Genomic DNA, 16,884 nt, shown 5'->3' on the forward strand with positions numbered 1-16,884 from the left:
GTCGCCCGCGCGCGCCTGCTCGCGCTCGCCGCGCCGGGGTAATTTGGAACCGGATCGCTGCCCTTTGCAATCGGGCTGGGCCGCGGGCGAGGCGCACAGGCTACCGGCTGGGTTTGGGGGGGCTGTTTTTTTTTTTTTCCCCAGCCATCGGGGGAGGCCGCTGGAGAGAGAGGGAGGAGAGGTGGTGGGAGCGACGGGAGGGGCAGCTGAAGAGCGGCTCGAAGAGGAGGCGGCGGCGGCCGCGGCGAGGAGGGAGGAGGCGAGGGGAGGGCGGGGAGGGGAGGCCCCGGCGCGGCGCGCCGCGAGGGGGCCGCGCGGAGCGGGGGCCGGGGGGCGGGAGGGGTGGGTGGGGGGAGGGTTGGGGGCGAGAGAGAAAGTAACTCCAGGACGAGACCGGAGCGACCCGCGCGCATCGAGCACTAGGCGACGAGGCTGCGCCGGGCGCCCGACACCGGCGGCTGCGGGGGGCGGGGGCTGCGCCGGAGCCCGATCCGCCGCTCCGGCTCCGAGGTAAGCCCAGCGCGGGCGGCCACCGCTCAGCGCCGCACACCCCTGGTTCCCAAAGTGGCTGCAATGCTGAGAAAGTCACTCGGCCCGGGGCCGGGACCTGGGCTGGGAGTTGGGGTGGGGGGGCAGGCTGCTTTGTCCCTCTGCTGAGCGCAGGGGCTGGCGGCGTGGGGGCGCCCAGCACAAAGGCCTGGCGCGCACGGGGCGGGGGGTGCCCACGTGGGCTGGTCCTGGCCGCGGGTGGACCCTCCCCACTCTGCCCGGCTCGGCTCTTCCTGCCGCGCGGGGTATGCGTCCAGGTCCTCCGCACTCTGGTTCCAGTACCAGCTGGAGTGACCTGCAGAGCCGGTGACTTTCCTGAGTCTGAAACCGGCTCCATGTAGCTTGGGTTTCGGGTTGGCGCCCAAATCGGAGAAAAGAAAAAAAAGTCTCTAACGGGACAGATGTGCGTCCTCTGACGCCCACCCCACGAGTCCCATGCTAGACGCACTGGTGGTGGTCCCAAGACCGGACCTGGGCCTCCATCTCTCCGCTGCCCACACGCACCCCTTGACCTGGATGCGGACACTCTCATTCTCGCACTCCGCGCCACTGTAGCGCCTCTCTGCCCTCCCTCTAGAAACCCCGGACTGCAGGAAGATAAAACCTTCAAGTTTTCACTCCGTGTCTCAAATGTGCATGAAGGAATTTAACTGCACGAGTGAATAACAGCATTAGTTTCAATTAATTTTTTTAAATCCCGGCAACAATAAACTTTGAGAACAAAAGCGCTTTTACGTCCTTAATTAGGCGAGCTTCCCATCTGTGGTCTTGAAGTGTCTGCCTCTTGATTTAACTTTGTCCCCGCCCCCACCGTACTCCCACCCCTTCCTCGCTGGGCCCTTAGGGTACCTTGGCCACCCCGCCCCGCGGGGCCGGAGGTTCGGCCCAGCCGGCTCCTGTAGCCCCGAAGTTCACACGGGCCGGCGGGCTCTGCGGCGGGGCTGTCGCGCACCAGGTGGCCCGCCGCGTTGCTCCCAGTCCACCCCCTGGACAGTCCTGCAGGCCCCTGGCACTGTCGCTCCGGGCAGGCGCCCAGGGCGGAGAGCTGAAGGGAACTCAGAGGCGCCTTCTGTTTACCTTTTATGGTTAAAATAACAGCTTAGCAAAGAAGCGACTTCACGAAGAAGCGATTTAGTGAAATCTTCTCAAGCTGCCGCAGCTCAGCCAGTTTAATCACCCCCAGAGAGCTGAACAACTGCGAGCACAATGGGACACAAAATCATTTTGTGTGTAAATGAGCGTGGCATTCTGCTCACTTCCCTCTGCTCAGGCGGGCGGGGCTCGGCTGCGGGTGGGCGCGGGACCAGGGTCTCCCACCACAGCTTGGAGAAGCGGGTCAATGCTGGGCCAGTTTGCAAACCCGCTGAGGTCCCTGCAACAGGCGGCTTGGCCAAGCCTCAGCCGCGTCTGGGTCGTGGTGTTTGGTGCAGTGAACTTGTGTCTCCTATCAAATTCACTTTTGTGCTTGTGATCTCAGCAGTGGTCTCGGAGAAGGGTCGAGGTCCACCGCAGATGCGTTTGTCGGAGGGAGCAGTGGAGATTCAGGTCAAGGCGTAAGGCCTGGGGCTTCCAATGGTGAGTTTCTGGTTTGTGCTGTGGGAAACACGCTCGGGCAGCTTGGGAGATTGGGTGCTTGATGCTGCTTGTCACTTGTGAGTTGGGCCCTGGTAGTGGGGAAAACGTGGTGCTTTGGTGGAATTTGGGTGGGAATTCCTTCTAGTTCTGTAGACCCTTAGTGGATCTTCCCTCATCCCCACCCCCTCCCAGGGCTGGATAAGCCATCGGGTCTGTTTTGGTTTCTCAAAAGCTTCCTTGAGATAAGTGACCTGGAATGTCCAAAACGGGACTGGACAGCCGCCCACCCCCATGGGGACAGAACACCCTTCCTTCACCCCAAACAGTTCAGGTCAGAGAACTTCCCAGGGCACTGGGGGTAGAGAACAAATCATAGGAGAGGAGGAGCCTTTCTTACATTTGAGGGTTTGAGTCCAATGTTTTATCATTGGATGCCGAATTTTAAGGTATAGATCCAGAAGAGAGGGTTTAATAGAAAACCCAGGTTACCCTGGAGTTGACCCATAAGAGTTAAATGTATGTCAGAGAAGTCTAGGTTATGTTTGTGGAAACCCCCCTCCCGTGTGTGTGTGTGTGTGTGTGTGTGTGTGTGTGTGTGTGTGTCCCTATCTCCCTTCGAGACCGCCCAAGCCAGTAGAAGTGGTAGCTAGAAGCCAGAAACCTACCCTTTTCCACCCTTCTGCATGGGTCCCATAAAAAGCCCCTGGGGGAGCTTCTGGGGACTGAGGCACAATTTTATTTCAGGTGTCTGTGGCACATAGGAAAGTCTCTAAGTAGCTCTGGGGAGGAGGGGAGAAAGCCCATTTGCTGATTGCAGTCTGGCCTGCCCTGAATGCCTCAAGGGCCTGTGATCCTGAGGGGGTCTGGAATACATTAGGCTCAGGCAGCACCGTTCCAGGGGTCTGTGGAGAAGCAGGGAGGTGCAGAGTAGGCAAACAAAGACAGGTTCTGTCTGCTTTGGGAGCTCTAGGTGATTGGTGGCTTCCCCAGTGACTCGTCCTCATCTCTGTGCCCAAGCTTCTTACAAGAAGAGGTGTCCTATGCAAACTGCATCTTAACTGGGTGGTAAGAGGTCCTGGGCTCCCCAGTCAGTTGAGGGGAGCTGCACTCCCCCAAGGTTCTCTCCACTGATGCAAGAGGAGACACGCTTGGTAACACGGCTCTAACTCAAAATACCAAAGAAATCAGATTTGTTCTGAAACATTGCAGGGCAATAATGGCGAGCATATGTTTTAGGCTGTCATTAGCCGAATTAGCAGACATGGAGCTGCCTAGAAAATGTGTGTGAGTATGAGTGTGTGAGTGTGTGTGTGTGTGTGTGTGTGTGTGTGTGTGTGTGTGTGTGAGAGAGAGAGAGAGAGAGAGAGAGAGAGAGAGAGAGAGAGAGAGAGAGAGAGAGAGAGGGAGGGAGGGAGGCTGTAGCCTGGTGGTCTGCTTTGGGGTGTAGAGTGTTGGGAGGGCTTCCTGGTGTATATGGGATCCCAGACAGCATCTTTGTAAAAATCACTGACCCCAGGGAAGATCCATTGCCATGGCTCCTGAAGGATAAGCCCCCTGTCACTGCTTCCCACAGATACTCTGGGCAGGGATGGAAGCCTAGATGCCTCACCGCAAGGAGCGGCCGAGCGGGTCCTCGCTTAACGCACACGGCAGCAGCGGCGGCGGCACCACAGCGGTGAGCTTGCAGGGTGGGCTGGGTCAGCCCCTCAGCCCTCTGCTCTTTTCTAGAGAACCTGTTCACTAGCTGCCGGTTTTCTGGGACCCAGCACTTAGGAGATAGATATCGACTGACTGTACGATTATGTATTTTTTTTTTGAAACGAAAATGCTCTTAATTTGATGTGAAATTTACTACATGTATAAAGCTTGGCGCCTTAGGTGCTGAGGAAGTCACTAATTTAGAGGTGTCTCGTTACTGAGACAAACTTGCAAAAAACCCCTGAATCCCAATTCACAAATTGGTGATTCGTTTGTCAGGGGATATTTCACATCTAACACATAAGCCCGCGACCTTTAATTAGAATTTTGCAGTTTGTTTTATGCCCCTGGAGGCTGACACCTTGAAAAAATTTTTTTTTCTTGATTTCTTATTGCTAATAAGCATCCTTCTCCCTATCCCCCCACCCCCAGTACTTTGAAGAAAATGATGCAAATACACTTAATTACAGTGGTGGCCATAATTTGTCAGCTGAATATGTGATCAGGCACAAGCAGCAGTGATCTGATTAAATCTGTGATCACATTTGAAATAAAGGGAGGTTTAGCAACCCTTGTTTTTCCATTTATTTCTATCTCTAGGAGGGAGGAAATATGTCCCGGCTGTCACTTACCCGGTCGCCCGTGTCTCCCCTGGCTGCCCAGGGGATCCCACTGCCAGCTCAGCTCACCAAAGCTAACGCACCTGTGCACATCGATGTGGGCGGTCACATGTATACCAGCAGCTTGGCCACACTCACCAAGTACCCTGACTCCAGGTAAGAGCTCCACTCCCAGGGTCAGGCATGTGGTGCAGACCCCGGGCATTCACAGGGTACTACACCAAGGCCAGTCACTCCTCCTGATGGTTTGAGAGATGGCGTGTTTGTTGAAGGCCACGTCTGACTGGGGCTTTTGACCCTGCACCAGTAGCCTTTGTGGTATAACATGGAGTTCCTGACCTTAAAGGGCCAGTCCCACATGAGCCTGGCCAGCAGCTGCCTGGTGAGTCTCACAGAGTGACACTCAGGAGTCAGGTGTGGTTGGACTTGTTTCCCATGGGAAAAGGCACGGAGTGCCAGCTGCGGTTATACCCTCCTTTGTTTAGGTGGTCACAGTTTGACCCTGAGTGCTAGGAACAAGCTTTCCTTTTGGAGCTGGAGGGTGTAGCAATGAGTTAGAAATTGCAGGACACTCGGGGATATTTTTGACAGTGGCTGAGCGTGAGTTCAACACCTTGTAATGTATGGAACTACCTGTGACCAAGGACCCTGACTGGGGACTTTCAGACTCGTCCCTGGAGGGACGGACCCTTAGCAGCGTGATGCTGAGTGCCGCCAACTTGCTTGCTCTTACTTCTCGTGGATTTACTTCCCAAGGACACACTTGGGCCTGGCAGCTGGTGGCAAGACTAGTGGGGGTGGGTGGGTGGGTGGGCTGTGTCTCTGTGAACATCTCCTATAGGTGACACTGCGCAGTTTGCTGGGCCCATGCTGCTTGCTCCCGGCAGAGGGGCAAGCACCATCGGCCAGTGGGAGGGCGGCCTGCCAGGCATCACCTCTCTTTTATACATTTAAAATAAGAAGAGAAATTAATTAATCCCCTAGACACTGAGGGCTCACCACCAGGGTGGATGCTCAGAGCCGAGAGGGTTTCAGTGCACAGAGGTGTCTGGGCAGAGCCCTCGTCGTTAAGGACTGCCCCTGGAGAAGGGGATGCAGGAAGTAGATTTTGTGTCTGGTCCAGACAGTGGCAACACAGACTAGGCACGAGGTCCTTATGAACTTGGAGCTTGGGCAGGGCAGGGGCCGTGAGGCTGTACAGTGCGTTAGCCGCGTGCCTGCTTGCAGAGCCCTGTCGAGGCTCCGAGATGAATTCTGTTCATTTCATCTCGGTTCTGCCTTCTGCGGCATTCCTGAGTTGTGTGAGATACATCAACCCTTAATCAACTGATGGTGTTTGTGAGTGAGATTCATAAAAATCTTTGCCTACAAAGACTCTTGGAAGGGTGTTTTCTGAAATCCGACATTGGCCTTCCTGCAGCCATCTCTCCCCAGGCCTGGTGGGCAGGCAGAGAGCTCCCTTCACTTTGGTCTCCAGTGGCTTGTGGGGACTGAGGAGCATTTCCTCCTCCCTGTCCCATGGTGTCGCTTGCCCACGCTTATCGACTTGCTGTGCAGGGAGGCTTGTTTTCTCTCTGGGGAGCTGAGGACTTGGTGATGTGGCATGTGGGACCCTCCACTGCCTGGGTATGCCCAGAGGGGATACTTTACCAGAGCTGAGCTCAGGGTGAATCTGTCCTTCTGCCTAGATAATTCTGGTTCAGCAGAGCTGTTCGCTAGGCCTGAAGTTGAGGCCTAGAGCAAAGACTAACGTGACCTATGAGACAGTAAAGGCAGTGGGTCATGGAGAGCTACAGAGCTATTATGTGTGGAAGATGCCCCTTCTGGACCCTGTGGGCATGGTGCTGGACGCCTCCTCTGGTTCAACCTGAGCACATGGGCTGAGGTTGAGTGGTCTCGTGGTCTGCCTGTCCCCGTGCCCTACCCACTGGGTGTCACTTAGCGGCTGCTGACACAGTCCCATGCTGACACGGGAGCAGCACGTGAGGGTGGCCGGGAGCTTTGGAACTAATACCATTGCACACATAACTCCCTGGAAAGGCAGCCAGAGTGGGCACTTTAAAAGGACAGCTAAGAGGAAGATGAAGTCAGTATGATGGTGCCTTTATAATCAGGGCAAGTGGCTGGATAGTGCAGGTCCCAGCCACCAAAGTGAGTGCACCAACTTATTTCACAGGGGACCTCCAAAGTTGCACCCTCAGAGACCTGGTATAGGGATGCTTCCCACAGGGACATATGGAGCCACCAGCAGAACTCAGGAGGTCACATGGGAGCTTGCTCATGAGAACCTGTGAATGATAAGTGTTTCCTGGTGGTGACTGTGCCCCACATCCACTGTAAGCCTTGGTTGCTGGGGCCATAAAGGGCCTCTGTCTTAAGAGGAGGTATCCTGCTCCCATTAGTCCCAGAACAGACACTGAACCACGGAAAGATCTAGAACCTGCTTGTCTTGGCTCAGTAGACAGCCTAGAACCCTGCCAGCCTTGGACTGTGGGTGGATTGGGAATCCTCTAGACCGACAGAATGCTCGGGAGCCTCTGCCAACTCTGACGTCAGAGCAGCTTGGAACCCAGCCAGACCCAGCATTTTGCTTGCTACACAGAACATTTGAACTCAGCCTGGGGAGGGTAGAAAGAGTTCCCAGGAAGGCTGAGGTGTCGAATTTGCTGGCTCACCTGTGCACATGCCTCTGACCTCTTCCTTGCTGGAGCGGGGTGTGGACCCTCAGCTATCTGCCCTAGCATTGGATATCATGGCTTAGTCACGTCTATGTCCAGGGATTTGGGGTGCCCCCTCCCCATCCCTACTCCACAGCTAAATGTTCAAGTTTTGCAGGGTCAGGTCTCAAATGAGCTATGGAACTCACAGGGGTGTCCAGCAGGGTCACCAGGCGCTGGAATCCTGCGTTACTGACTGGTCAGGGTGGCCTGCATTCAGGGGAGCTAGTGTCAAGAGCCTCATGTACCCCCTCCAGAGAGAGCCAGGCACAGCCACCTGGGTGTGGGCCCTCGCCTCTGCCCTTCCCTGTGTCCTGGGGAGGACATTGTCACCAGCAGCCTCTAGAACCCTAAGGAGTTATATTTACCAGTCGTACCTCTGGTTCTTCAGGCTCAGGCCTCCACACCTCTAAACCACAGGTTCTGACCTGTTCACTCCCACCTGCCAGGCAGCCTTGCCCTTTATACTGCCCCCCTGGGACAGGCTGGGCCGTGTCCCGTCCCCAAGATGAGAACAAGTGATTACATGGCCCCCAGAACTTAGGGCTGTGTGGATTGGGGGTACCTAAGAAGGGCATTGGGGGCTCTGAGCTCTCAGCTCTGGCAACGGGTATGCTCTGGGTACTCACGGCTGTGACTGGGAGTGGCTGACTTGGACTAAGCAGGGAGTGGGTGGCTGGAGGGACAGGACAGAGAGGATTCTTGGAAGGGGCAGGGTGGTTGGTGCAGGCGTGAAGGGCTTGGCCCCTAGCTTGTGCAGGCCGAGCCAAGAAGTCCCCTTAATCCCTAATTCCCTGTTCTCCAAGGCTTTTTTTTTTTTTTGAGACAGGGTTTCTCTGTGTATCCTTGGCTGTACTGGATCTCACTCTATAGACCAGGCTGGCCTTGAACTCACAGAGATCCACCTGGCTCTGCCTCCCAAGGGCTGGGATTAAAAGTGTGTGCCACCACCGCTCGGCCTCCAAGGCTTTCTTAGGAACAGCTCTCCTAGGCTCGAAGTCAACCAGCCCCTGAAGGACACTGCCCACCTCCCTTCTGCTCCCAAGAGAAGTTCTTAGCTGACCCAACCCACTTTGGGGCTCCTGATTGTCTAGCTTAGCCTTTGAGATCTGCAGAGCAGTTAGCCAGACCAGACTTTGCACTGTGTGCATTAGGGAGGCACTAGCCGGGCCTTCCGGGGCTCCCCCAAGTCCTCCCACAGGCCCTGTGTCTGAGGCACTGTCCTAGGCACCTCTCTTCCTTCCCTATCCCGGCCTCTCACCAGATGTCACGTGCTGTGATATGTTGTATATGGATACCTGTCCAGAGCTTAGACCGCATGCTCACATGCTTTGGGGGTAGTCCACATGCAAACACACACTCCCTCTTGTCTGTCTCTCCCCTGTGGCTCTGTAAGTGAGCAGTTATGGGGCACTTGAGACTTCGTATCTCTTCGTATCGCTTGTGTTAGCTGGTGAGTGTCACTGCCTGAGACTGTGACCCTGCGCCTGTTGTCTGAGTGTGCTGTTACCTGATGTTGGTTGATGTGGCTTGGGTGTGTGTCCCCAGAGACTTGGCTGGTTGACAGACATTTAGCAGGTGTGTGGCTGGGAGCTGGAGTGCCGGGTGGTCGATGCATGTTTTCTGGGCACATCTTTCTGGCATGGGTGTGTGTGTGTGTTCAGCTCGGACCAGCTGGTTTATGTGGCTTTCTGTGTCTTGCCGTGGTTGTCTAGGTTGCCTGTAATCTGTGTCAGTGGGCCATCAGACAGAGCTGGGTATGTCCCTTAGCTGCCTTATAGCTCGTGAATGTGGTTGGAGTGTGTGACATGGCTGCCCTAGTGTTTGTGTGGAGGCAGCCTGTCTGCCTCACGTGTGTGTGCCGACAGTTGTCAGGATTGGCAAGGTCTCTAAGGGTGAGCTCTTGCTGCTCCAGCTGGGTGAGCTCTGAGGGCTGGGGGTGGGGCAGGTGAACTCAGCACTCCCCTCCCCATATCCCATCTTGCCCGTCTCTCCCAGAATAAGCCGCCTCTTCAACGGCACGGAGCCCATTGTCCTAGACAGTCTCAAGCAACATTATTTCATCGACCGGGATGGGGAGATTTTCCGCTACATCCTGAGTTTCCTGCGGACGTCAAAACTGCTGCTTCCAGATGACTTCAAGGTAAGTCCGCAGCCGGCGGCACCCTTGCGCTGCCTGTGTCGTGACATTACACAGGGGACGCTGTGACTTAATAAATGGACCCACAGTTGTCATGGCAACCACAAAAAGTTAACCGATGAAGCCGAGGGCTAAATCAGTTTTTCTAAACTCATTTTGCTTTCTCACATCTTCAGCGTATTTATCAGGGTGTAACAACAATTAAGCTTTGGCACTTACCCCAGGTTAGTTAGCTGTGTTTAAGGACTGCTGTGCATTGGAATAGAGGAGTTAGAGGTCCATGTGTCTGTTCCTTGTTGGCAGTTTGGAGTGGAGAAAACCCCTAAGAGCCAGGTGGTCACCCTTTAAACAAACATTACTCCCAGGACTCGGGATGAGCTTGTGTTAGGTGGCTGATCTGGTTCCTTGTGGTCCTGCCTCAGTGCTGAGCCCCTCTGAAGTCCTGGGAATCATGGAGGAAGGAAACTCAGGCTTGGCTCTTGCTGGCAAATGTCTTGTCAGTCTCTGTGCTTCCTTGCTTTGGGGTTTCCTGCGGAGACCACTGTACCAGCAGCCCTGGGGCCCTTTCTCATCCAGGCTGCTTACTCAATGGCACCAACTGAATTTGATCTGAAAATAGAGCTACACCGAAGGAAGAAAACAGTCTAGAAAATAAAGGATGAATCTCAAATACATGGGGCCAGTGCTTCAGAAGTGGTGCGTGCCTGGTATGGTGGATCCCACCAGGAACAAACTTCATTCCTGGCCTTCCAAGACGGAGGCAGGGGGATTGCTGAAAGTTCTAGGCTAGCTTGGCCTACAGAGTAAGACACTATCTTAAAAAAAAAAAAAAAAAGTCAGCAGGAGTGATGGCGCACGCCTTTAATCTCAGCACTTGGGAGGTAAAGGCTGGCTAGTTTTTGTGAGTTTGAGGCCAGCCTGGTCTATAGAGAGAGTTCTAGGCCAGCCAGGGATTCATAGTGAGAACACATCTCAAAACAAATAAACAAAATAGAGCGCTAGTCAAATGATGGGGAGACCTGGCCCAGATGGGTTGGAAGGAAAGTGTTGAGCTCGGTGGTAAGGGTGAGAGTAGGAAGACAGGTGTGAGGACCCTGGTGAGGGTCTGGGATGGCACTGCAGGAAGGGGAGGCCGCTGGTGATGCCTGGCTCTTGGTGGGCGGCTCGGCATTTGGCACAGCTGAGAGCTGGGAAGAAAGATCAGGTTTGCAAACGGGGAGGAGCACACCAGCCCTGATGTAGAGATGCCGGGAACAGGCTCATTACTAGTTAGGCCACTGTGTTTCTGGGTTTGCTGGGAGTCGGGAGAGAGTGGCATTGAGGGAGAGGGTGCAGAGTCTGTGAGTGTGGGTTATTGGGTCAGGAGGTACTGGAGGGTGTGCCCAGCTCACACCTTCAGCCCTGAGTCAGTGAGTGAAAGTCTAGGTAGGCATGGAGCATTCTAGGCTTGGGGAAAGAGTTGGCATAAAGGTGTCAGATAAAACTCTAGAAGCTGGTGAGAGCTGGGGGAACAGAGACCTGGGGTGGAGCCCCAAGGAGTCTTTTATGGAAAGAAGGCAGGGTCACAGCTCATGGTGGGCGCAGATGATGGGATTCTAGGCCTTTGGGGCCGACAACAGATGCACGCCGGGCCTTGAGGGCGGGCTGTGCTGTGAGGCCTGACCTCCCTTGCCTTTCCCCTGGGACCTCAGGCACCACCTATGCACCGAGTCCCACTGAGTGGTGCGAGTCATGGGCAGAGGCCACTCGAGCATTGGTGACCACAGGGCTAGTGGCTGGGTCTGAGGTGACAGTTCTTGTGAGTGGACTGCTTGGTGAGGACCTTGTCTCGGGACCTTCCTTGCCAGGGACCTTGTCATAGTCTCTGCCTGCTTGGGCAGGGACAGGCACTCACCCGACCTTTGTCCCTTCATCTCACTCTGCCTCTCAGGGTCCAGTGCTTGTATTCATTGTAAAGAGGGGAAGCTGGCTCGGGAAGGGCAGTATCGGGTTCATAGGCCTTGTAGCTGATGGGTGACCAGGCTGAAATGCAATCCATGAAGGTCTGCGTGGGAGCACGATGCCCTCGGTCCAGGGTGGATTTCCAGGAAGGCAGCACAAACCCAGACCCCACCCTCTAGTTTAGCTTCCAGCTTGCCCTTTTCTTTCCTTTCCTCCCTCCCTTTCCTCCCCCCCCCCTTTTTTTTTTTTTTTTGTTTTTTTTTGTTTTTGGTTTTTCGAGACAGGGTTTCTCTGTGTAGCTTTGGAGCCTGTTCTAGAACTCACTCTGTAGACCAGGCTGGCCTCGAACTCACAGAGATCCTCCTGGCTCTGCCTCCCGAGTGCTGGATTAAAGGCGTGCGCACCAGCAGCAGCTTCCAGCTCTTTCTATGCCACTTCTGTTCGTCATCCAGTTGAAGGTCCAGGAGGAGAGTCTCACCAGGCGCGCCCCGGGCTGCTCTTAGATTCTTGGTGTTTGGGGCATTGGAGTCTTTGCTCATCTCTACAGTGGAAATGACCATCCCAGTCCACGCTGTGACCTGGGAGTTAAGATGTCTGTGAAGAGGGAGAGGAACCCCACTGGGGACAGGATGAGCCACCCAGATGACACGGCCTCCTGCTTCCCTGACACTGTGTGCTTGTCCACAGGACTTCAACCTGCTGTATGAGGAGGCCCGGTACTACCAGCTGCAGCCCATGGTTCGTGAGCTGGAGCGTTGGCAGCAGGAACAAGAGCAGCGACGCCGTAGCCGGGCCTGCGACTGCCTGGTGGTACGAGTCACTCCCGACCTGGGTGAACGCATCGCCCTCAGTGGCGAGAAAGCCCTCATTGAGGAGGTCTTCCCTGAGACCGGGGATGTCATGTGCAACTCCGTCAACGCTGGCTGGAACCAGGACCCCACGCACGTCATCCGCTTCCCCCTCAATGGCTACTGTCGACTCAACTCTGTGCAGGTGAGGGCCGTGGGTGCCTCCCTGCAGAGGCCCCAGGATGCAGAGAGAGATGGAGGGAGACACGGTCCCAGAATGGAATGGACGAACCCCGTACAGAAAAGGCAACAATGTGCCGATGCATAATTTATGCCTTGCTCATAATTAAATGATGGTGCCTGGGGGATGGACTTAAAAAAATTGATCTGTACTTTTCTTTTTCCCCTAAAAGGATGTTCTATAAAAAAAAGAAAAGAAAAAAAGGCCCAGAGTATTTTCAACGGAACATGCTTCATTTAACATGCAGAGGCTGACTTTGGATTCAAATTAAACCCAGGCACCAGGAAAGGCAGGGAGCCTTCCCATGAGGCTGGCCCTGGGGCCACTGGCAGGCAGCAGCTGCCTCAAGCACTTCTTTCTTTTTGAGACAGGATCTTCTGTGTAAACCAGGCCTGATGTGCACTTCAGCTCCTCCTGCCTCAGCTCCCTGTTTCTGAGAGCTTTTTCCTGACCCACAGACACTTAGATTTGGGGGTTAGGACAGAAAGGACCCTTTGGGGAAAGCCCCCCACTTCCTGCAGGCTCTGAGTAAGAGGTTGCTATTTGCTGGACACAGATATAAGACCAGCCCCCACCTTCCCAGAGACATAAACCCAGGAGGCCATGTAGGCCTACAGAGACTCACACACCGAAAGGACTCCCCCTCTTTCCCTCCACCTAGAACTCTTTGAGCTGATGAGCCCTCAGGCCTCAAACCATCTGGGACTCAGCTCCAGGAAGCAGGTGGCTACCCTGAGGCTAGGGAGCAGGGGCTTTCCATTATTGGAGCAGGAGATTGAGAGAAGGGGTGCCTAGGGCCATGTGTGTGTGTGGAGATGGGGTAGGGCACACTCTAGATAACAGGGAAGGGACCCAAAAGCCCCTTTTGCTCCCCTAGTTCCTGGCTATACACCCCTGAGAGTTGGAAGGAGTAGCCTGGGTGGAATAGCACAGCCACCCTGGTTGGATAAGTTGAGGGGCCCCCGGACCTGACTGCACCTGCCCTACGAAGGGCAGGATCCAGCTGGTGATGTCAGTGAGAGACACTGAGACCCATCAGAAGGTAGCTTGCTTCGCCTGGCACCCACCTGCCCACGTGGCCAAGCAAACTCCGACAGCCAGGCACTGCTGACCCCTTTTTCTTCCCCTGCAGGTCCTAGAAAGGCTGTTTCAGAGGGGGTTCAGCGTGGCTGCATCCTGCGGGGGTGGTGTGGACTCCTCCCAGTTCAGCGAGTATGTGCTTTGCCGGGAGGAGCGGCGACCGCAGCCCACCCCAACTGCCGTCCGGATAAAACAAGAACCCCTGGACTAGGCCCTGCCTCAGGGCCCACCTGAGACCCCCTCAGTCCTGGGGCAACCCCAGAGACATGGAAATAGTGCTGAGGAGTCCTGCCTGTTTGTGCTTCACCCTGGGCACAAGACTGAGGGTGGGAATGGCAGCCGATTGAGGGGTACCAGAGGCATCCCCATGGGAGGACTGTTGATGTGACCCAGAGATGCTGTGGTGCAACGATGCTGCCAGCCTCCAGCCCTTCTGCTCCTCAGTCTGGTACAGCGTCCTCTGCTGGCTCACTTCAGAGCAGCTGTTTATTCTTCTCCACGCTTGGTGGATGTCAGCAGGCCTCCTCTCGTTGGAGATGGCTTATTTTTCTACAGTATTTAAAACACAACTAACTGTCGCTGCACAGGTCGGCAAGGCCAACAAGGACCGCCGCTGTTTTTACCTGGTGCTCAGTTCTCAGTCCAACGTTCAGCAAGCCTTGCAAAGGATGGGCTGCCGGCATTCAGGCCCAGGTGCCTGCTGAGCTGGGGCTGTGGGGACAGATGTGACAGTGGGGTGCTGCCGGAGATGGAACAGGGCCCCCTAGGGGCAGGGCAGCTGGGAGGAGGAGGAGGGCTATGGGGGCTAAGTGACTCTGTGACTTTCATCTGAGACACTCTGCTGCCCCCTGCGTCCCAGGCTGTACTTGGTGCGCACCTGACCTGCTAATGCCCAGGAGCTTCCAGTCCCAACTGACTGTGCTCACATCTGGGTTCTTGGAGAAGTCTCCACCCATCCAGTCAGCATGGGGCCACAGCTTATCTCAGGAATGGACCCTTCTACCAAGGGACCCATCTGTCACCATCAATCTCTGGGTCCCCAGCTCAGGGAGCCACCCTCTGCCCCAGCTCCAATTTTCCCACACTCATCTGCACATCAACTTTTGATTAAATGTACTAAACTAGCCTGTCAGTAAGGTGCAGACCCAAGCGTACCCAGTGCTCTTAACCCCACATTCCAACAAGGACTGGCCCTGAGAGGTCCTCACAGACCTGCTGTCTCCCAGACGACAGGCCCAAAAGATGGACACCCTGGCCTTGTCACATCTCCCCTAGCTCCTCCCAAGTGGAGGGACTGCACAGAACTGATGGATGGGGTGCCCTGGCCGGCTCCCCGTTTGTGTATAATGCCTGTAGACTTGTATATGACTCCTTTAATATTGTAAAGATGCTGATGTACAATTGTTTTGTGTTTGTGTATACACATTGCGTTCGTGGTTCGTGCCATAAAGAACGCTACAAAGCAAAAGACTGAGGCTCCGTCCTGTGTAAAAGCTGCAGATTCCCACACTTGACTGGGGGCGGGGGGGGGGCAGTTTCCTTCCTGGGTTCAAATCGAGGAAGGAGCAGCCGTCGGTGGAAGGTGCATGGTCACACGCTTGCTGTTGCTTATCGCGTTAGGGTGTTTTAGTTACTTCTGTGGGTCCCCCTGGGCCACACAGATTCTGCATTCTGATTCTTAGCCCCTAACCAGATACAAAACAGGTTTCTGAGGGGTTTGAGACCAGACTTAAATTTTGGGGGTTTTCTGGTATTTTAGTTGGAGCTAAGTTGCTGTTCCTCCTCCTCCCCATCTGTTTTTTTACTTAGGAGAACTTACTGTGTATCCGGGCTGGCCTAGAACTCACTGTGTACTGCAGACTCGCCTGAGCCCCAAATCCTAGGATTGCAGCTTTTTGCTACATCCAGCTTGTTCTCTTTAAACCCCAACACAATGGTATGAGAAGGTGACACAGAATGTCTCAGGCCAGCCAAGGGGCAGAGGCTAAGCAACCAGCATGCAAACTGGATTCCATTATGTCCCTTCCCAGGGAAAGAGTCTGAATATGTCATACAGGCCTCTAATTTTAATGAGCTTTTTAAATTTTTACTCAAATCCCTGTATGCTCAAACTCACGAGGACCCATTTTATATGCTTGCCCAGAGCCACCAGCCTCCATCTGCCTTGTAGCTTGGGATTACAGGCCAGCACCTTCAGTCTGAGGCCGCAGAGACGCCATCCCAGCATACAATCTAATTTGCTGGACAAACTTGTTAGGCTTCTCTGCTTAGCAACATGCCTACAGCTGGCACATCTGCATTTTGGCATCAGGCAGGCCTCTGAGAGAAGGAAAAGGGTTGTATTTGTTGCAAGGAAGTCTTGTGGAAACACCTAATGCTGTGTTTATGGATTTTTTTCCTGGCATAATAGCTAGTGCAGGACCTGATGGGTGGAGATTCTCTAGTACTTTCAAGCCCTCTTTTTGTGAAAGAAGCCATGCACAGCAGGGCATGGTGGGCACTCCTGAAATCCCAGCAGTTGGAAGGTGGAGGCAGGAAGATCAGGAGTTCAAGACCACCCTCTGCTACCTAGTCAAGAAGTGTAATTTTACACAGGCCTGTAACTCTAGCTACTTGGGAGCCTAGGGCAGGAGGATTACAAGTTCAAGGCCAGCTCAGGCAACTTAGTGAGACCCTGTCTTAAAGGTAAAAGAGGGCTGGGTGTGCCCAAGGCCCTAGGTTAAATCCTACTACCTTCCTCCCTCAAACAAAATAACACATCAGTTTTACAACAATTGAAGAGTTTCTGAATTTGCAGGGAAGTACTGTACTCCCATGGTGATCTTGTCATAATCATCCTTCTGCCGGACGGTGGTGGTGCACACCTTTAATACCAGCACTCGGGAAGCAGAGGCAGGTGAATCTCTGAGTTCGAGGCTAGCCTGGTCTACAGAGCGAGTTCCAGGACAGCCAGAGCTGTTATATAGAAAACCTCTGTCTTGAAAAACCAAAAAAAAGGAAAGGAAAAAATTCATCTTCCTGACGATCAATATGCACCCTTTCCTTAAAGCACAAAGAGGACGTCTTACATCTTTCCATGAAATACCAGCACTATTTTTACCTCTCTGTAAACCTCAGAACTAGTGATTCTTCATAAGCAAGTGGACAGAGAGAGTTGGGACAACGCTGCCTCCCAAACCCCTGCCAGTCTAGTGCCAGGGAAAGCTGAAGCAGGTGGTTCCGCCACTGTCCCGTTCATGAGCTCAAAGCCACTGCACAACATTAATAATATCTTTTGGAAAGTGTGGGATTTTTCTTAAAAGCTATTGATTGTGTTCCCTAGAAACAAAAAAAGGGTATTTTGTAAATGACAACCACAGTGCCTCGTTTTCCGCACTCTGGGGCAGCTGCTAGAGGGCTCGGGCTCCACAGAACCTCGAATGTAGATTCCATGTTCAAATGCCAGGATTCCTGACCTGAGGACCCTGGCAAGAGTCAGGCCCATGGCAGCTTTGTAGTCTGCCAACACCCAGTGTGTCCTGCTGGCAGATGTTAC

At 54.2% G+C, this 16,884-nt stretch overlaps 1 protein-coding gene and 1 long non-coding RNA gene across 4 annotated transcripts in view; one reads left to right on the top strand and one right to left on the bottom strand.

Moving 5' to 3' along the window:
- LOC128124826 (uncharacterized) overlaps positions 1–1,775 on the bottom strand; it is a 56,424-nt gene extending 54,649 nt beyond the window's left edge. For both annotated transcript variants that reach the window (XR_008222987.1, XR_008222986.1), the window contains exon 1: positions 1,399–1,775. This is a non-coding gene — a long non-coding RNA (uncharacterized LOC128124826). The remainder of the gene's footprint in view (positions 1–1,398) is intronic.
- Kctd15 (potassium channel tetramerization domain containing 15) lies at positions 365–14,817 on the top strand. 2 transcript variants are annotated; one of them, XM_052761549.1, is made up of 7 exons: positions 365–510; positions 2,027–2,124; positions 3,698–3,799; positions 4,423–4,598; positions 9,158–9,302; positions 11,928–12,233; positions 13,402–14,817. In XM_052761549.1, the coding sequence occupies exons 3-7, from the start codon at positions 3,725–3,727 to the stop codon at positions 13,558–13,560; spliced, it is 861 nt and encodes a 286-aa protein (XP_052617509.1). In that variant the 5' UTR covers positions 365–510; positions 2,027–2,124; positions 3,698–3,724; the 3' UTR covers positions 13,561–14,817. The 2 variants fall into 2 exon arrangements, with proteins under 2 accessions (XP_052617509.1, XP_052617510.1); XM_052761550.1 differs by having other exon boundaries at positions 2,030–2,124.
- Positions 14,818–16,884: the final 2,067 nt, after the last annotated feature.

This window comes from Peromyscus californicus, unplaced genomic scaffold (assembly GCF_007827085.1).
Source record: "Peromyscus californicus insignis strain IS unplaced genomic scaffold, ASM782708v3 Scaffold_4__1_contigs__length_199733344, whole genome shotgun sequence".
Taxonomy (NCBI): Eukaryota; Metazoa; Chordata; class Mammalia; order Rodentia; family Cricetidae; genus Peromyscus; species Peromyscus californicus.